Source organism: Diabrotica virgifera, chromosome 1 (assembly GCF_917563875.1).
Source record: "Diabrotica virgifera virgifera chromosome 1, PGI_DIABVI_V3a".
Lineage (NCBI taxonomy): Eukaryota > Metazoa > Arthropoda > Insecta > Coleoptera > Chrysomelidae > Diabrotica > Diabrotica virgifera.
The window spans coordinates 90,886,422-90,908,814 of NC_065443.1; the positions used below are offsets into that span (position 1 = coordinate 90,886,422).

General features: G+C 31.8%; 1 protein-coding gene across 1 annotated transcript; it reads right to left on the bottom strand.

Moving 5' to 3' along the window:
• Positions 1-3,328: 3,328 nt before the first annotated feature.
• On the bottom strand, positions 3,329-21,635 carry LOC114329733 (RING-box protein 1A). Its single transcript, XM_028278929.2, has 5 exons — positions 21,397-21,635; positions 21,213-21,240; positions 15,767-15,888; positions 13,235-13,320; positions 3,329-3,461 (listed from the first exon to the last, which is right to left on the bottom strand). Exons 1-5 carry the CDS (start codon positions 21,487-21,489, stop codon positions 3,449-3,451), a joined length of 342 nt encoding a protein of 113 aa, XP_028134730.1. The 5' UTR covers positions 21,490-21,635; the 3' UTR covers positions 3,329-3,448.
• Between the last annotated feature and the right edge of the window lie 758 nt (positions 21,636-22,393).

Here is a 22,393-nt window from a genome sequence, read left to right on the forward strand (position 1 = left end):
TAACTCGCATTAACCATGAGGAAGTGGTTCAAGCACTTAAAATAAAAAAAAAGGAATAAGAGGATATTCCTGGGGAAGTGTGGAAGCCATTAGGAGAGACAGGAATAAGTTGGCTAACACGTTTATTTAATAGAATTATGAAAGTTGGACAATAAATGCTAAATGAATGGAGAAGCAGTATATTTGTACCTGTTTATAAAAAACAAAAAAAAATACAATAATGAACAAACTACAGAGTCATAAAACTACTTAGACACATCATGAAAATATGGGAGAGGCACAGTAAGTACTCAGTTCTTATTTATACTCATTAGTTTTGGATCAGTAAACAAGGAAACTGCATAGACCTGGATCCTGCGTAGCAAAGAAGTTGATTAATAGCAAGCTGAAAATTTGTTAATAGGTTAACAGTGTCTAGTCAGACAAACTTTGATGTATGGGAACACTGGAACAGGGAAGTATTAATTGTGGAACAGGTTAAAAATTTGGAACGTTTTTGAAAACGTTCCATGTATTTTGTCTGACAGAAGTTCCAATTGATTTGTTACCATTTCATTAAACTCTCATGCAAAAATCAGACTGCTGTTTAACACCAACTGGGCATTTTAATGTGTGGAACAAGAAGAACATGTCAAATGACAGGAATCATGTTGGTTAGTAATATCAGTCTGATTTTTGCATGAGAGTTTAATGAAAGGGTAACAAATCAATTGGATATTCTGTCCGACAAAATACACAGGAGTTTTAGTAATCTACGTTCCAAATTTTTAAACTGTTCCACAATTAAAACTTCCCGTGTTCGCATACATCAAAGTTTGTCTGACTAGACACTGTTAAGCTATTAACAAATTTTCAACTTGCTATTCAACTTTTTTTGGTACGCGGGATCCAGGCCTAGCAGGGTAACATTCCCTGGTACTTACTGTATCCTGATGATGTAGTGTTAGTAGGAAATAGTGAAAGCTACTTAGAACAAAAACAAGAATTCATTTTATGATAATATAATATAATGAAGTACTAAACAACTAAAATATCACTTAAAAATTAAACACTAAACCAATTAAACTCAAAATCAAATACAAGTCTAACACACAAACAACTTGGTTTCACAAATAAAAATAACATAATATTTATTAATATCATATAACAATAATAAACATTTAAACATAACCTAACTAATGGGCAAGTAATTTTAGTTTAGAAAAGTTTAAAAATTACGTTTACGCGTGCGTTTACCTAAAACAAATTACATACGAAGGTAGGCAACCCGTTGGATAACAATGATACATCATACCAATTTTACGTACATGTGTTATGGGAGATTACAGCCTGTAATTCGAGTTTACCGTACGTAATCAGCTTACGTAAAGATACATCATAGCCCCCAATATCAGAATTAATCGTTACCGTCTAACTAAGTCCAAAACAAATTCTTTAGATTACAAGCTTTACAACGTGTTGCCCGATTATATATAAGTGTTTGTTGAAAGAAATATCAATGTCAAAACAGCATTCATAATGAATGAGTTTTGGGCAACAATTTTAGAACGCATCAACGCTGTCAGTAAATCATTATACAGAGAAGAGGTTGAACTTCAAACTGCAGTTCAACTTCTAAATTCACTTTTGGAGTTCTTAAAATCCCAAAGAAATAATTTTGCTTACTACGAGCAGAAGAACTGCGATCTACTGAATACTCCGACGCGAGTAAACGAAAGCGAGCAAAAAAACTACATTTTGATGATGCTAATTCCAATGAAGATTTTATACATGGTGGTCAAAAGTTAAAGCTGAAAGGTATCTACCAATGTTCGATGAGCTAATTACTAAGTCGTCGGTTTACAGTGTAGTGTACGGGTCAGTGTACTCAGTATTTGGTATTTTGTGTGTTTATTGAAGATACTGTGATTGAGAGTGTGGATAACTACAAATACTTAGGAACATGGATAACATCAAATGTAGACCAAACCAAAGAAATTAAGACACGTATTGAAATAGCACGTGCATCATTCATTAAACTTAAAAAGTTTCTTTGTTGTCGGGATATAAAGTTAGAACTACGCCTAAGGATGCTTCGATGTTACGTGTTCTCTACTCTTCTTTATGGCTTGGAAGCGTGGACGTTGAAACAAGTCCATTTGAATAAGTTGGCCGCCTTTGAATTTTGGTGTTATAGAAGAATCCTACGAATATCATGGATTCAAAGAATGTCGAACGTGGAAGTAACTAGAAGGATAGGAAATCAACCGGAAATAATACTAACTATCAAAAGACGAAAACTTGAGTACTTGGGACTTGTGATGAGAGGGCAAAAATACTCATTATTACAGCTTATTATGCAAGGCAAAATCCGAGGAAAGCGAAATGTGGGAAGACGAAGAACATCCTAGCTTAAGAACTTACGGGAATGGTTCGAATGCAGTAGTGCAGAGATATTTAGAGCGGCATTCAACAGGGTCCGCATTGCCATGATGATTTCCAACCTTCGATAGAAGATGAAACTTAAAGAAGAAGTGTTTTCCCCAAAATTGAACGATACTCAAATAAAGGAGTGTACATGAAAACTATCCTGATGATATTGAATCTGAACTTGAAGATGAACTAGAGCAGTTCAAATATTTTATAGCCCAGCTTCAAGACTTGCAGGGAAAACAATTTATTTCTGCTTCACAGTTATTTTGGGTTATTTCGCAACAGGCGAACGGACATTTTCCAAAATGAAAATTATTGAAAACGGAGAAAGCCTAGGTTTTTTAAGGGGCCTCATTTTTTGCCTAGGGGTCTCAAGATTATTAATCCGGGACTGGTGAATAGAGAATTGAATAACCTTTCAAATGAGCTATCACACGACCCCTATTCTTATTTAAAAAATCATCGATTGCGTCATCACGCCCAGATGGTGACGTCGCTAGTATGATATATATGCCAAAAAATTATAATTTAAAAATAAAAATCGACCTGATTCGTAATTTATCTCCAGAGTCGCCCATTCTCGAGAAAATGAATTTATTCCAACTCAAACGTCCTCACTGTACTTATAACTTCAGAGTCCCATTGAGTCTTTTGTTGTACACATCAAAGACTACACAACCCAAAGTTTTAGAGCATTTGAGTGCCATTTCCCATAAGGTTTCTGCGGGGTCCTTTGTTAGATACAATATGATGATTTTCTTTGAGGAATAATCAAGGACATACAATTTTTTTGTCACTTTCTTATGCACATATTAGAAAGAAATAAGGCATTGAAAAAATCCTGTGAGAAAAACCATAACAGTTTTATTTCACATTATACAATAGTGAATCAAAGAATAATAAAACTACCTTAAAATTACTAAGAAACTGTTTAATTCGAAAGAAAATGAAATATTGACAAAATATTGTATTATTAATTGTTCATACCATTAAATTATAAATAGGTCTTCTTTGATGCAAAAACAAAACTAAAGCACTAATGTCCATACCTGAAAAGAAAAATAAAGGTTACTTTTTCTCGACATTTTTAAGAGTATTACTTTTATACACAAGAACCGGAAAATCTTCCTACTTTATTAGTGGGACAAACACGATATTACAAAAAAGTGTCATACATTCATGTGTAAAAGAATTCGATTCACATTCACGTCATTTTATAGAGAAGAAGACATGCCACTTATAGATTGGCATAGATTTTACCCCTTAATGCACAATTTTTTTGAAAAAGACCGGCCAAAAAAAATCAATTTATTTTTAATGTAAAAAAGCGATCCTAGTCAGGTCCTACGCAGGCCAGCCCAACTAATACTTTAGACCAATCAAGTTAGTAAAAAATAAGCCGTTTTTCGACATAATTGAAAAGACGAGGTTTGACAGTTGAAATGTGTAGTATGAGATATTACAAAAAGGCTACTATCTTGGGATTCATCAATTTTTTAGTGGAACATTTTTTAAATAAACAATCAAAACGTCAAACTTAGTTTTTTGCTCATAACTTAAAAACTTGTTTATTTAGAAATTTGACGTCCACAGGTAACTTTTTCAGAAAAAAAAAGATACATCGAATGAGATACACCAAATTAAAATCTGTTAATAAACAAAAAAGTTATTGCAAAACGGACGACAAAATCAATGTTTTTGAATATTGTTAATAACAATTTTATTGTTTATTAAAATATGTTTAAATATACCTAAACTTGAGGGCATTATGGTGTTTGAATGGTGTGCAAAAAATGGTCCAGATCTGTTAAATGGTTTTTGCAAAATTTAATTTGTTTATAAAATTTTTTAAAAAACGAGCTAAGTTCTGAGGCTGGTCCAGTTAATATGGCTGATTGTATCTCAATAATCAGGGACTCATTTCCTTCGTTAAGATGTATACTAATACCCTATGAAAAAAAAATTAAAAAAAATTACATGTACTTACACAAAATTATTTGTTAATAAATAGCAGTTTTTAAGCTTATAAACAATTACAATAATTTCGTAGAAATTAGATCAAATTAAATGGCAATAAAAAATACTGAAAGCTGGTTAAAATACACAACTTCTAAAAAAAATTTTTAGGTCCTACGACCCTTGGGGTCTGAGATAGCCCCTTTTTTGAAAAAATCACTGTTACGTTAATCAACAACACTAAGATCTGAAATTAACCAATCTTTTATAAGAAAAGTCAAAGTTTTTAACAAAGTTTTTTGCAAGAAAAAATGTTAAAAATTGTTTAAACAGTATTGTTATAAAGAAAGAGTATTTTGCGTTCCGACTAAAGTAAAAAAAAAAAAAGAATGGGCGCAGCCGAATGAGAACAAATTCGCGGACTAGCGTTCGCTAGCGCTAGACCGTTGCAGCCCATTCTTAACATTGACAGTATACCGGATTTGAAGCTTAATATTATATTTATATATTTTGGTAGAAACTTGAATTTTATGAATATTATTATGTTGCACATTTATTTAGTAAAATTATATTTTAAATAAATAAATTTAAAAAATAACAATAAAAAGGTCACAAAGTCAAAATATGCAACAGAAAAAAAGTTACGCGACCTTATAGACGAGTGGTACGTGGTACTCCCCCAAAAAAAAACGCTCATTTCTCGAGATATCAACCACGGAGTGGTGAATGGCTAATTTTGGTCTTACTTTATACTTTTTATGGTGCTGAAAACGAAAATGAGTTTTATTTTGAATTTTAGATGGGGAAACATTGTCAAAATCACAATTTTACCCTAAAAATAAAAAAAATGAAATCACGTTTTTCTTAAAATTAAAAGTTACACCACTTTTTTTCTATAAAACATTTTGTTCTCTGTACTCTAGATTTTAACTTAAAATTAATTAAACAGCTAAATTTCAAATTTTGTTACTCAACTTTTGCGATTAAACTTTGCAATTCAAGAATCTGCACCTTTTACTTCAAACAATTTATAACTTTCTTTATGGCAAGACAGAAATATTGAAGCAGGTCCCATTGTCTTCAGAAAGGTGAGAAATATATACTGTAAAAATATCAGAAAAAATATTACAATGGAACAGAGTTGTAGCAAATTCAACTCAAAAAAACGTGATATTTTTTTATTTTTAGGGTAAAGTTGCGATTTTGATAATGTTCCCCCACGTAAAATTCAAAACAACCCTAATTTTAGTTTTGAGCACCATCAAAAATATAAAGTATGACCAAAATAAGTATCAGTATCTCGAGAAATAAGCTTTTTTTGGAGTGTGCCGCTCGTCTATAAAGTCACATAACATTTTTCCTATTGCATATTTTAAATTAATTTTTTTTGGAAAACTTCTTCATAAATTATATTTTATTTCTGTGTTAATTAAAATTATAAACTAAAAAATTTGTCACTCAACTTTTTTAAGTAAACATGAAACTAACGAAATCTGACGATAAAATGTTTAAAAATTAACAACTTCTCTTTTAACGTGTTGAGTCATTTTGGACAAATCTCATTGTTATCTAAATGCTTCAAAGATAACACAGTAAAATTTTCAAAAGGAAATAATTACAGCGACCAAAAATACACTGAGTTAAAATTGAAAAATCATCAAAATTGATGTTTCGCATTTTTGCATAAAATTTGATTTTTGAACATGTTCCACTAATTCTAGAAAAAAATTAACTCCATATTCGGATTCAGAGACCTCGAAAACATAAGGAATGACGAAAATTTGTCATTCACCTTAAAGTGAATTTTTGTGGTCGGGATAACGTAATTTTAATAGTTGCTGCCGCATGCCGGTCGCCAACCGCGCCCACTATTCAGTCAGTCGACTACGCCCGCTATTTTTTACTTTAGTCGGAACGCAAAATACTCTGTGTTTATAACACTCCTATTTAAACAATTTTTAACATTTTTTCTTACTAAAAACTTTGTTAAGAACTTTGACTTTTCTTATAAAAGATTGGTTAATTTCAGCTTTTAGTGTTGTTAATTAACGTAACAGTGATTTTTTCAAAAAAAGGGGCTATCTCAGACCCCAAGGGTCGTAGGACCTAAAATTTTTTTTTGAAAGTTGTGTATTTTAACCAGCTTTCCGTATTTTTTATTGCCATTTAATTTGATCTAATTTCTACGAAATTATTGTAATTGTTTATAAGCTTAAAAACTGCTATTTATTAACAAATAATTTTGTGCACGTATATGTAATTTTTTTTTACTTTTTTTTTCATAAGCTGTTAGGATACATCTTAACGAAGGAAATGAGCCCCGGATTATTGAGATACATTCAGCCATATTAACTGGACCAGCCTCAGAAATTAGCTCGTTTTTCAAAAAATTTTATAAACAAATTCAATTTTACGAAAACTATTTAACAGATCTGGACCATTTTTTGCACACCATTCAAACACCATAGTGCCCTCAATTTTGGGTATATTAAAACGTATTTTAACAAGCAATAAAATTGTTATTAACTATATTCAAAAACAGTGATTTTGTCATCCGTTTTGCAATAACTTTTTTGTTTATTAACCGATTTTTATTTAGCGTATCTCATTCGATGTATCTTTTTTTTCTGAGAAAGTTTTCTGTGGACGTCAAATTTCTAAATAAACAAGTTTTTAAGTTATGAGTAAAAAACTAAGTTTGACGTTTTGATTGTTTATTTAAAAAATGTTCCACTAAAAAATTGATGAATCCAAAGATGGTAGTCTTTTTGTAATATCTCATACTACACATTTCAACTGTCAAACCTCGTCTTTTCCGTTATGTCTAGTAAAAACCTAACTTGATTGGCCTACTTGAATTTATCCGATTACTGAAATAATCGTCATGAGACTGTCACTGAATGATTACAATTTTTGTTAGAATAATCGGAAGGACGATGCGATGAACGATCATTTTTTTGTTAGATCGTATTTTATTTACTGTGCAGGAGCGTGATATACAGGGTGTTTGGTAAAGAATGGGCCGTAGCTTAACCTTAAATTTCTGAGCTTAAAATAGGTCGATTTAAGCTAACTTACCTTAGTACGAAAGTTGATAATAACCGAAATACAGGGTGTCGAAGTTAAACTTTTATTTTATTTATTCTTGAATATTTCCTAACGGGCATGGTAAAATAATACGAAATTTGGTAAGCGGGGGTTTTTTGGAACGAGAAATCTAAATTCCCCACCAAAATGATATATTAACCAGAGGGCGCCACATACGCCTTTCAGCGCTCATTTAATAGGTTCAATTTTTTTTATTATCCACTCTATATACTTTTTGAATAAAAACTTTTATTGCCAACCGCCACTGAAGTCATTCATTATTGTACTCATTTGCCCTCATTTGCGGCAGTAAAGTAACACTTTATTGTACTGAAAGAAGAATTTTACTTTACCTGCCGCGATTAATCGAGATTGAATGTAAGTGGTAGATGGCAGTAGTCGATTATTTATTTGAATTAACTTACAATGTATTTACTTTCATTATTCAAAAAATATTGTACAAAATTTAAGACATTGTTGATTAAATTTATGTCAAAAAGTGAAATTCTGTAGCACGGGCGCCCATATAAAAATTTTTAAGGGGGGGGCAGACGTGAAGATGTTGCACATTATATTTTGTATACTTTGGATAACCATATATAATTTAAAGCACCCAAAAAGCCAGGGAGGCACGCCCCCCCCCCCTGCCCATGGGTATGGGCGAACATGTTCTGTAGTATTTTGTAATTATATTCATATAAAATAAATCAAAACTTTACCGATTTAGTAATTATTCAATATTGATAACTATCGATTAAAAATCGAAAGCGGCCATCATGCAAAAGCCATCTGTCATCACTGTCATTAAATGTTTGCCTCGCTCGCTATGCTCGCTCTGCTCATAATATCAGACTCGTTCGATAAAGAGTAACTTTACTGACGTGGTACATAAATAACTATTATTCTCTTAATATTTTTACTTAAAAAAGGTATACTGCATTCATCTCGCTAAACTCAACCGTTTTCGAGATAAATTCATTTTATATCTGCGAGGCAACATGATTTTTTGCATATATCATTGTAGTTACACCCGAAAAATAACTTATAATAACTTATACAGAAGTAAAAACTTCAAATTGTATTTTGGTATAAAATAGTTTATTTAAAACTTCTAAAAGTCATCCACATGGATTGCAAAACGTTTTCGTTCTGAACAGAACATCTTCAGTGCATTCCGCAAAGTAGTTGTAACTAGCACACCAATGAAGGTGGTAACTTCATAATATATGGCTTACATTATACCTTATGATAAAATATTGTGACTACAAGCCGATGTTACAAGATTAAAATATGTATGTGCCTAAAGAGCAACATGCTTCCCTGCTCGAAAAAACTAGGTACTTGCCATTTGAATTAGCACAGACCAACTAGTGTGGTCTGTGAGTTGGTCACAGAGTGACTAACTTAAACTTTCGTACTAAGGTAAGTTAGCTTAAATCGACCTAATTTAAGCTCAGGAATCTAAGGTTAAGCTACGGCCCATTCTTTACAAAACACCCTGAATAAGGTTTGGTCTAACACAACAAGAAACCGTCCATGTAACGATCACCGTCCTGCGCAGTAACATGGAGCGTATTATTTCGTTACCATGGAACGTTAATTATATAGTAACGTGATCGTTACATGCCGGTTCTTCGTTGTGTTGGAACAAACCTGTAATGTTGAAAAATGAGCGAATCAGAATGCGAATATGCAAATTTGTCAGAAAGAAGTTCACAAGAAAGAGATAAGTCGTAAATGATAAGTAGAAAAAGGATTATATTTTATACTTGAATAAGTAAGTGTTTACGATTACAATCTTATGTAAATGATAAATATCAATAAAACGATTTGTTTTTTTTGCTTTCACATAATTATTTTCAACTAACGATTGCATTCGAGTGTGAAAAATTATAGTAACACAATGTACAACGTCGCTCGAATTATCTCGAGTGTGCCCAGTTTGGCCAGTTTAGCGGACTCGAGTTAACTCGGGTGTTAAGGGGTTAAGGAGGACTATTAAATGTAAATAAGAAATACAGCATAATACTAAAATTATAAAATTATTCTACCATAATATACTTATAATCTCTAGTATAAGTCAGATGTAGCAAATTACTAAGGAGGTGTGTTTTCCCCAATATTAATTCTAATTCGAAATACTAAAAGATCTTTGAAATAAAATGTACACAGTTTAATAATATTTGGTAAATTTTAAACCGCTCTAGTATAAGGAGGCAAATTTCTGCATTACTTGCGTAACAAACATACGCATGTAATGATGTGTTAAATAAATGCTAATTTAGAGAAATAAAAAATGTGTTGCTTATTGGTTTTGGCCCAATTCATATGAATTGAAAAAGACTGTATGACTTGTACACACTTCTAAGTAAGTCAAACCGGCAAAGAGGTGTATGTTCTCAAAAAAATTGATAGTGTGTAAAAAAACATAAGGTAATGGCACCAGTACCTGACATTCTTAGATTACAAATTAACTTATAATTTTTTACTGACTAAGATAGATGAAGAAAGTCACAAGAGAACATTTTGGTGTCACTATTACTACTTAATTTTTATAAATATCTTTAAAAAAATCGCAAAGTTGTTAATTTAAGATTTTATTTTTAATTTTTTTTGATAAAATACATGTTCCCCTATAGATGACAGGTAAAAATTGAAGGTCACCAGTTGGTGACAACACAAGAAGCCTATAGGTGACACCTAAATAAACTAAAATATAAATATGAAAATGCAGCATTTTTAATAAGTACCTACTCAAACAAGGATGTAAAAACTAAAAACTAAAAGTACTGAATACACAACTTCTTAAATTTAAACACATTAAAACTTCCAACTATGACAAAAACTACAAGATTTTAAAACATTTCTTTCAAATCGGAAACTGGTGCTTGAAAAACATAATTAAACCTATCACCAGATTGCACCAGTTGTGGATTTTCTAATTTTCCCAAAATTTGATTAAAAGCTACTGTGGACACATCATCCTCAACAGCCTTAAAAGTTTTTTTTGTAGTATCAATAGATTTGCATCCCATAACTAATAATTCGTTCTTAGAGCATTTTTCTGAACAATGCAGAAATATTTAAATCTTTGGGAATTTCTTTTCCCTCCCATAAATGACACTAGAATGAAATCACCATTTTGTAGTTCACTCAAATTTTCTATTATGATTAGCTTTTGTATATCTTCAGCACCCGTATCTTCGAAATCCTCATTCCATCCAGAATTTTCACTCTGCATACTCTACGCCACTAACATCACTATCTTCTGATCCTGACTCAATTTTATCTTTTTCTTTTTTAATACTTTTTCAGCCTTAGCTTCTTCTCTCTTTTTCTTTCTCTCAATTTTATTTTTTTCCTCTTCTTCTTTTTCTTGTTGTTTCTTTTTATTGTATTCTTGCCATGAATCAGAGGTCACAACAGACGGTATATTTTCTTTTCTTTTCCTTTTATTTAAAGATTCCTTGCTCGTTTCCGGCCAGAATAAGGCCCTTTTAAAAGGTGATGGAACATACTGACCTGCTTCTATGTTAATGTTTATATTAACTGGTGTTGATGTTACTATTGGAATTTTTTCAGGAGTAGAATCTTTTACAGGTGTTGAGTGAATAACTGATACATCTATATTATTTTCTAATTTATCAGGTATATTTTCTTTTTCTTCTATGTTTTCCAGTCTTTCCATAATTGTCACGTTTTGTACTGTCTGATCATCAACAAATGTCCGTTCTTGATATTTTTGAGATGATGTCACATAATCGCAAACTTTCTCCCAAATTTTAAATAGTGATTTGTCTTCATTGCCCTGAATAATTCTCACAAAATCTTAAACTTTTTGTTCGCCAATAAGTTTGCTTAATGTTAACTTAAAGGACATCCAATCTACGTTGTCTAAGTTTTCTTCCAGAGCTAAATTTTGAATTGGTTCTTGAAGCTGATTATTCTCTTCAGTAGGTGGTGTAATTTTAGTATAATCCACTGCATTTGGGTTCCATGGCACCAAACCGCATTTACGAAATCCATTTTTTTGCAATGTCTGGAGTAATCTTTGAATTTAAAATTTTTTCTAGCAGTGGTGCAAAATTATGTTTTTTTAATTCAGACATATTGTTTTCTAATCTCCATTCCAGGACATTTTCTTTCCAGGCACCCTTTAGAGATTTAAATATAGCTACATCCAGTGGCTGTAACAAGTGGGTTGAATTTGGAAATAATGCGATTAATATTATACCCTTATCAATACAAAAATTACTTGGAGGCAAAGTTAGGTGGGATGAGTGTCCATCCACAAATAAAATAATGGGCAAAGGTATTTTGGCAACTTGTGTCAGCCAAGGGAAAAACACATTGGTGATATATTCAAAAAATCCTTTAGCAGTCATCCATCCGCTCTCTGAACGACCTATTCCCCACTGTTTTGGTACACTCTCCGCCAGAACTGCTGGAATTCTTACATATCGGAATATGACCATTGGTGGACCAACACTACCTGCAGCATTACATGCTACCAAAACAGTAAGACACTCTTTCTCATCATTTCCAACAACTTGGTAGACAGATCGGTCACCTCTTTTTACTAAAATTTTTTGTCCTTTTGGATGTAAAAAAAAGGCTGACTCATCAGCATTAAAGACCCTGGTAGGGTCTTGAAGGATATCACAATAATTTGCTTCTGAGAGATAATCGTAAACTTCAGTGAACCATTTTTTAATTTGTTGTTCAGTTACATTTTTTCTGCTGCTGGTAAGATTTTGGCAAACTCTTTGAGAAATTTCTGGATGCCTTTTTAAAAATCCGTAATACCATTTATTTCCAATTTTGTAATTTTTGTAAGTTCAGAGGTTTACTTAATTCTATCGCCAATTTTCTAGCACTTATGATTAAAATGCTTCTTGTAATTGGGAATTTTCGACTTGTTATTGATATTATCCACTGCACTAGCCTATTTTCTTCCTCTGCAGTAAATATTTAATTTGGACCCATTCTTCTTTCTACTGGATTTTTGCCTTTCTGCCAAAGCTGCTTCCATATCTTCATGACTGTATTGTAATATTTTTCTTGGCATACTTTTAAATCTGTAACAAAAAAAGCTGTCACCTATTGGAACCCACATTTTCTGATTGTAACCAATACCTGACACTGGGTGTCATGTACTGGGGTCAAAAAATTTTTACGTGAATTCTAGTTACCTAAAGGTATGTATCTTGTATACCTTGTATCTTGTTTATTTCAAGGTTATTTACTAAAATTTGTTAATAAATAAAGAAATAACTTCCAACCCTCACTAGCATTAGTTCTTAATATATCAAAACTTAAAAAAAAGGTACCAAAAAATATTAATAATGTTTTCTTACCTTTTTAGTCACTCTAATAACAAAAAAACTTAAGACCATAGGACCATGCATCTACTTGTGAAAACTATTAATAGCCATCTTGGATTCAGAAATAACAAACTACTTTTAATGCTCATTGATAGATGCCACTAACAGCAAAGAAATAAATTTATGTCAGAGAAGATTTCTGTAATTTTAACCTTATTTGATTGATCTTCTTCATAAGTGTCACCTATAGGTGCCCTGTCCACTACTGGTGCCATTACCTTAGTGTGTTTTTTACACACTATCAATTATTTTGAGAACATACATCTGTTTGCCGGTTTGACCAATTCATATGAGTCTGAGATCGTAAACAGATGTAAAATCTAAATAATGTAAATAAAATATTTAAAAAATAAAAAACAAAACAACAACAACAACAACAACAAAATAATACTTACTTCTGGAACTCCCATTCTCTATTATCTAAGGGACATACTTGTCTAGTTTTTAACCATCTAGATATGCAGTGGAAGTGAAAGGCATGCTGAAAAGAATAAAAAAATTATTGTTAAGTTTATGAAATTGAGAGATATTGTATATTTCAATTCGTTCAGAGAATACCACCATCCTCATACGTATGTATCACTCTCTTTAGAGATAATCGGAGAGGCTCTATGGTCTGCTCTGAACGAAAAGAGAAATAAGCTGTCTCCCAATGGCAAATTAACATAATAATTCGATACCGAGGCTGTAGTGACATCTACGTAAAAGGTTTGAAGCTTTAGTTCTGAAGAACTAAAGACTTCTATTGGGACCAAATTCTGGTAACAACTGTATTCGTGTTTTCTAATACATACTTGCAAAGCAGATGAACGATGAATTAGAAGAAGAGTAGGGGAAATCTAAAAATGCATTTCATTACATGTCTATTCATCTAGGTCATTCTAGGTTAGGTTAGGTTGTGGAGTGGTGGATGACGCGCAACATGTCGTATTCGTATGCCCGGCATACCGTGCGGGGCACGGCAAAGCTATCAATAGCAAGAGTGACTTCGACCTGGTCATTGCCTTTGATACCAAAACAATGAAGCATAAAGAGGAAAAAGAGAGGTGACTGCAAGCGGGATGACCCTTATTATTTATTTTTTTTAACGTGTTTGTGTTGTAGAGGGCAGCCAGGGTGGGAGAACTTTTTACATCCAACCTACGCTGACTGCTTTATCATGTTATTTTACTTTATTTTATTTATTTGTTTATTTAATTTTATTTATACAAATATTTTATCGATTTTACCTTTTAATTTTATATATTTAATATCGTACCATAATTTTATCCATACAAAAATTTTTTATATTCGTTTTTCATTATTTCTTATAGGGAAGTCTATTTACGTAATCATTTATAAGATATGAGTGTGAGAGTGAGTGTGAGAGTGAGTGTGAGTGAATGAAAACATGAATTCTTGTAGTTAGTAATTGCCGACTGGTATCTTCTTGCTAGTTTCATGCTGGATGAGGGGCACCCCGGTTGCCTCACCCACACATGGGTTGCACGGGACGGTCGTGTTCACTGGCCGGTCTTTTGCGAGGTGTGTGTGGGGTGGGGCAGCTAGGGGGTCACTTAGTGCCAGGGGGGAGTTAAGAGTAAGGTCGACGGGTCAGTGTATATACTCGCTAAGAGTGGTCCCAGACCCGTCGGCTGGAGAAAGAGGAGGTGAGTTTAGTTGGTAGGCGATCCAGCACGATGAAACACGGTGAAGCACGGTGAAAAATTCCAACGAATATTGGTTCCCTGTACTCAGATCGGAATAATACTAATAGAAAGAACATGAAATGTGAGACATATATTTCAATTTGTTCAAAGAAGATCACCATCCTTTTACATACGTTTCACCCTATTTAGGGATCATCAGAAAGGCTCTATGATCTGCTCTTAACGAAAAGAGAAATAAGCAGTCTCCCAATGCAGAATTCATCATCATCATTGGTTCTACAACCCATGGTGGGTCTTGACCTTTTCCAGAATCAGTTTCCATCCCTCCCTATCCTTCGGCTTGGTTTTCCAATTTAGTACTCTTAATATTCGTAAGTTGTCTTTTACCTGGTCCTTAAGTCGTGCTCTGGGCCTGCCTCTTCTCCTCAACTCATCCGATCTTTGGTTATAAATGTGTTTTAACACTCCATCTCATTCATTCTCTCTAAGTGGCCTAGACACTACAGCCTGTTTATTTTGATAGATTTACCAATACTAGAGTCACTATAAAGGTGGTAAAGCTCAAAATTATAGCACCTACTCCATAATCCGATTTCCTGCACGCCTTTATAAATATGTCTGAGGACTTTACGTTCAAAGCAGCCTAATCTTTCTTCATCACTTTTTGTTATCGTCCATGTGTCTGAGGCATGTGTGAGGACGAGCTTAGAGTTCTATATGTCAATGTTGTTGTTCTTTTTGTGACTATGTTTGATGTTAAAAGTTTTTTTAATCCATAGTAATATATAAGTCTGTTAATTTCTGCAGTTACTGTATTACTTTGGTTGATATGTGAGCCTAGATATATGAACTCTCTTACTCCTTCGAAAGTATATGTTTCAACTGTTATATCTTCGGGTTTTGCTAGTTGATTAATATTTGTAACCTTCATATACTTAGTCCTATTAGTGTCAACATGTAGCAGCATTCTTTTTGCTACTGCTTTGTTCTTGCTATGATATCAATGTTGTCTGCATACGCTAGTATTTGTACACTCCTATTAATATTATATTGTTAATATATTCCAATGCCGAATTAAAACAAATAATTCGATATGGACGCTGTGGCATATAATTCATCATTCGTCTACTATGCAAGTATTAGAAAGCACGATTACAGGTGTTACCAGAACTTGGTCCCAGTAGAAATCTTTAGTTCTTCAGAACTAAAGCTTCAAACTTTCTTGTTAAAGTTTATATTCAAATATCTAATAAACAAAGAGGACATTTATATACTTACATTACAAACACCCCAAGCTACAGTACATTCTTCACTGGTGGCTGACGCCTGGTTTGCCTGGCATTCAATACATAGATCCATAATATGATTTCGGCAAATGGCACAGTTATCCACAACAATGTCTAAAAGAGATAGGTAAAAAAAATTAAGGTATAATAAAATTTTTATAAAATTAGCAGAATAATATACATCAGGGTGGGGTATTAGTGTGACAAAGTCCAATTACTCATTTTTCATAATAAAGAGATATGAAAAAAGTTATTGAGGTAAAAGTTGGACTACAGATAGGACCATAACTTAAAAATATTTTCAAATATACAGGTCCACCCGTATTGACAAGGTGACACAAACTTATGTTTTTTTTTTTTTTTAATGGAACAACCTGTATATTTTTACAGTTTTGAACTCTTCTCGATACTTTCTTTCATAAAATATAGAGTTTTGTAATATTATACAACGTAGTTTAAAAGATAATTATGTTTTTTTGTTAATTTTGTAACAACATTCACACCTTGTAGAATTGTAGTGATTTGACATCAAAATTTTTATTTATGTTCAAACGATTTTTAATATAGTCTACTATTGTTAAATATTATTTATACAATAGGGTTGGTCGAAGCTCGGAATGAGTATTTTCTGAGTTTTCTTAAATAGAATATCTGGTAATTTAGTATTGTAATGAAATGATATTTTATGGTACTTTTTGTTTCTTAAGCATTCCCTATAACTAAGTGCTTTAACTTGTGAGTTATTCGTGATTTTTTAAGGCAAACATTAGTTGCAACAAAAATTACATGAAATTTTATTAGGTTGGTGTGAAAATATTCAATCAAACATCATTTTTCAAAAACAAATACAGTTCCATCTAGACGGATACTGAATTTATTCATATTCGATGAGATATCAAAAACCTACGTAGTTACGCTTGTTGGTGCGTAAAATATTAATAAAAATGTACAATATTCTATCTAGTTGGCTATGACACTGAATTTGATTAAACATTTGACATTATACTAATTCTATAGTTCCAGTTGCTTTGTTGCAAGTAATGTTTGGCTTAAAGAATTACAAATAACTTACAAATTAAAGCACTTAGGTATAGGGAATGCTTAAGAAATAAAAAAGTACCACAAAATATAATTTCATTACAATACTAAAACACAGGGTGTTCCATTTAAGAAAACTCAGAAAATACTCATTCCGAGTTTCGACCAACCTGTATACTAAAATTAAATGTTTGGCTATATTAATAATGTTTAACAACATTTGACTATATTAAAAATCGTTTGAACTAAATATTTTTTAAAGGAGCCATCAAGGAGAATCCAAAAATGTAAAAACATACAGGATGTTCCATTTAAAAAAACATAATTTTGTGTCACCCTGTCAATACGGGTGGCTCTGTATATTTGAAAATATTTTTAGGTGATAGTCCTATCTGTACCCCAAGTTTTACCTAAATAACTTTTTTTTCGTATCTCTTGGGATAAACGAGTAATTGGACTTTGTCACACTAGTGCCTCACCCTGTATTTATGTTATCAATCATATAAAAGCAAACAACAAAAACATATTTATATTTATTAGGTTCTAATCAGAAAATTTAAGATCTATCCGTTGTTAGTGGTTTACAGTTAGTTTGAAGTTTTTCTGAATTACATTTTCTACATGTTTTTCTGTATATTGAACTAGATACAAAATGTTGTTCAGGCAAAATAAAATTAGTATGAACTGTTAGTAGTTAAATTAGCGTAGTAAAGTTAGCTCAACTGAGATGCTTTTTGACAGATTCATAATAGGAAACCTACAACACAAAAATTCCTACCTCACACTAAGCATTAACAACTTCACTGTCCTAATGGTAATACATACAAAGAGTCTCCCATATCTAATGCTATTTTAATATTAAATATGGATTTTTATTATCACTAAATATCGATACATTTTTGACATTGGTCAGTTACCAAAATGATTTTGTAGAAGAAGCATGTTTTTTCTTTTCATGCATTTCTTTTGTGGGTATGGTTAAAACAATTCTGAACATATGTTTTTAAAATCATTAAAAAATGGTTTAAAGTAATTCTAGGCTTACTACACTTTGGCAGTACCTTTTAAACAATAATATCGTAAATGTCACTTATGGTACTTTGCTAAAAATGTATTGATATATCTGAAAGTCAAAGCGTTTTTCTAAAAAAAAATTTAATGATCACATATGATTCACGGACGTGCCGTTAAACAAATTATACTCCCACATTCATTGACTCATGTACATAAAAGCAAATTATATCATGCATTGAATGTGCTTTGTTATCAAGCGGAACGGAATCTGAAGAGGAAACTGTCGGAAAAGCCAAAAGGCTAAGAAATGTGGAATGTTATGATGATTCAGAGGGTATGCAAAAAAGAAGAAGAAGAATTAATTCATATTATGCCTTATAAATTGTTTTGTATTCTTATTTCTATATAATTTTATAATATACCTACCTAATAAACATTTTTGTATTGTTATTTTACCCTACTGGTATAATATAATATAAAATTAAGAGAAAACGAGAAGACATATGGATTAGGGTTATAAACACGCTATTTGAATCATATATGATTCATTGGACAGTGAAGTTTTTAACAGCTCAAATAACCTTACTCTGTCATTAAAAAAGAAGAACAATAGGAAATAGTGGAAGTGTATACTAAACTCATAAACTAAAAAGGGGTAGTTCCCTAGGTTGGCTGTATACCAAATAGTTAAAAAACTCTAACATGAAGTAAAAACCACTTCTATGTAATAGGTATATTTATTAAAATTTAAAAATCGCAATGGATTGAATAAAATGTGTCCAATTCAGAACGTTTTCGGACCTATCAGTCCATCATCAGTGAATCTGAATACTTGCTAAATAGCCCCAGAACCAAACAATGCTTGAAATTATAATTCAATCTACATTATGTTGAAGTAATATTGAACAGGCTAAACGCCGATGTAAAAAGATATAACCTCCGGGAACATGGTGAAACTCTATCAAGAAACTTAATCAACCATCTTAGGCCAAGAGTTTCACCATGTTCCCGGAGGTTATATCTTTTAACTTCGGCGTTTGGCCTGTTCAATATTACTTCAACATAATGTAGATTGAATTATAATTTCAACCATTGTTTGGTTCTGATTCACTGATGATGGACTGATAGGTCTGAAAACGTTCTGAATTGGACACATTTTATTCAATCCATTGGGATTTTTTAAAATTTTTAATAAATATACCTATTACATAGAAGTGGTTTTTACTTTATGTTAAAACTCATAAAATTTTGTGGAATTTATTTCTTCAAAATATTTTTATCTTGTACAATAAATAATTTTCTCATTTTTCTTATCAATACATTATATTACGGTGTAAATAAATAGTTATTGATTGGCATAAGATTTATGTTATTTACCTTTGTTTACTCTTAATATTGGCTATCAGTATGTGTGCTTGGTTGTAAAGTAATTTCCAGCCACATCGAGTCTGTCAAAATGTAACTTACCATATGACATAGAATTGTAGTGTAATGACCATATAACATAGAATTAGAGTTTAACAAGGTCCGTGCAGATGGCATAAATGTGAGCCACATGATGCCTTTACTAATGTGAGGACAGCACGCATGTAGGTATGTCATTGATTATACACATTTTTAGGACATGTTGTACAAACCAGCAACGAATATTGGATCTAAGCTTGACATATGACACTGTTGCCGTATCCTCAATTTTTTCATACTATCACATTCCATAAAGTTAAAAAAGTAAAGTTTTGAAAAGTAAATAGTACAATGTCAGTGTAAATACTGGATACAAAAAGCTCAAAAGAGGCATTTTAAATATCAAAGTTAATTAAAATTTGGTTGGATGAACTCCTCCGATTGGAAAGAGACTTCCCACCTAATAGGCTCTTTTATCTCTATAGCAATCGTCACCCATTTTAAGATAGCAGTGAGCAGTCTAGAGAGTATATCGCACCTCTGCTCAAACAGTGTCATAAGTCAAAAAAGCAAAATATCGAGAAAACCACCTTTAAACTTTGTGCTAGAACTTTTCCGGCTTTAATTCAAAAACTGTTAAAATTAGTATAATAACTATTCTAGTCAGTTACAAAGGTTTTTTAAGCTCTACAAAATAGTGTATTAATTATGCTAAAAATATTTTTAAAATTTTTTTTTTGAGTTGTGACACTATACAGATAAAATAACGAAAAATTTACGAAATATAAAAAAGTAAAGTTTTGAAAAGTAAATAGTACAATGTCAGTGTAAATACTGGATACAAAAAGCTCAAAAGAGGCATTTTAAATCAAAGTTAATTAAAATTTGGTTGGATGAACTCCTCCGATTGGAAAGAGACTTCCCACCTAATAGGCTCATTTATCTCTATAACAATCATCACCCATTTTAAGATAGCAGTGAGCAGTCTAGAGAGTATATCGCACCTCCGCTCAAACAGTGTCATAAGTCAAAAAAGCAAAATATCGAGAAAACCACCTTTAAACTTTGTGCTAGAACTTTTCCGGCTTTAATTCAAAAACTGTTAAAATTAGTATAATAACTATTTTAGTCAGTTACAAAGGTTTTTTAAGCTCTACAAAATAGTGTATTAATTATGATAAAAATATTTTTAAAAAATATTTTTTTTTTTTGAGTTGTGACACTATACAGATAAAATAACGAAAAATTTACGAAATATTATTTATCAAAAGTGGCACTTGAAGTACAGAATATAATATTATTATTATTATTCGGTTAACAGACTTATAATTTTTAATGATGTAACTTTAAGTACAAGTAATGAAGTAACAACATTAAACAAAAAATACTGTAAAAATAAAGATAACTAAGTGATAAATGTATCACTTTTCTTGAGCTCATATGCAGATTGTTTTGAATAAAGTAAACACATATACTGTCTTAACTCCACAAACGACACTTTATATACATCTGAGATGGACAAATGTCCTACACAAGTCGATATGAGACACTGTTTATGTTCGGTGCACATAATTCGGATTGTGGTTAATCATATAATGACTCTAGTGTCATCAAATGACAATTACTTGAACTATAAGCGGAACACTTTTTGAGATAGGATTTTGTACTTTTAGTAAACTGTTGTTGCAATAAATCCCTTTTTTTTGAGGTGTGACACTATTTGAGCGGAGGTGCGATATGTCTATGGTCACGTACAACCTGTCCCATTTTTAATGTGTGTTTTTTTTTTTGTCCGCTCAGAGTAGGTATAAGTCTTAGGATCAAACATCCACACGCAATGTGTTAAAGCAGGGTACACAAAGTGCATTCTCATATTATTTATTAATAATACAGTTTCTGATACAATTTAGTGTTTGGTCTAATCAAGTAAACCTTAATAAGGCATTATTCTTTTCTACTGTTTTATGTGTAATCTAACTTACCCCAGGCCCACAAAGCTACAGCATTCCACTGAAACAAAAAGGTCATGTTAAATGAAAAAAAAAATAGACAATCAAGATCAACATATTTTGTGTACTTCCTTATTTTAACTATACCTAGTAGTATTAAACATTAATATGAAAAAATAACTTCAAATGGAAGGTTAAATTACAAAGCATTTCCTACCTTTTTTACTTCAAAACGTTTCTTTTCTCCTTTTGAGCTACTGGAAGTGGGCAATTCTACTTCTTCGGCATCAACGTCCATAGCAGAAGCCATTTCTTATTTCTTTGTGCTAAATTTGAATTATTTAAAAAACTAAATCAAATGTGTAAAATTTTCAGTGACAGATCAAATATATATTTTGACAGCTTTTGCTTTTGACTTTTGACACTAGGTGTGACACGTGACATCTGACAATGGACCATGATAGTGTGACGTCAAAACGTCAAAATTTTTCCAAACACGTTGTCTCTAGGGTATACGCTACCGTGTACGCAAATAAAAAAGTTAGGTAGAATTAAACGTAATAACAAATATTTTTCTATCAACCAAACACTAAACATATCAAAATAGCGTGTATCAAAATATACAGTCACTGCCCACGCTAAATAGTCACTAGCTTGATGAAGTTTAACTTTTTTATTTGCGTACATTTTAACGTGTACCTAGACACAACGTGTTTGGAAAACTTTTTTTGACGTTTTGACGTCACGACTATCACGGTCTATTGAAATTTTAAATGGCTGTGCATCAGACGAGCCGTTAAATACGTGGTTAAATCTAGGTCCGCTTGCCACTATGCTAAATTTAGTACTGAAATTAGTACTAAAAATATTGTATCTACAAATTAGATGCGCGCGCCGATTTAGTACTAAAAATTAAAACATGTTCTAATTTCTTGTACTAAAATTGACACAATATTAAAAAGTGAGTATATGTTGTATATTACTTTTGTTTTGTTTAGTTTTGTTTTAAGAAGTGTATCGTTTTTTTTTTCTTAATTGCTAGCATCATTGTAATTACGGCTGCTGCACATAATTTCAGCTTTCGCTTCCTGTTATTGTTCGCATTCATTATTTGCCTCTTTAGCTCTTTATTTTGTTTACTCAAAAATAGGATTAGAAAGGTTTAAAATACTTCTTCAACATCAATATTATCAATATAAAATTAGTAGAGCGCA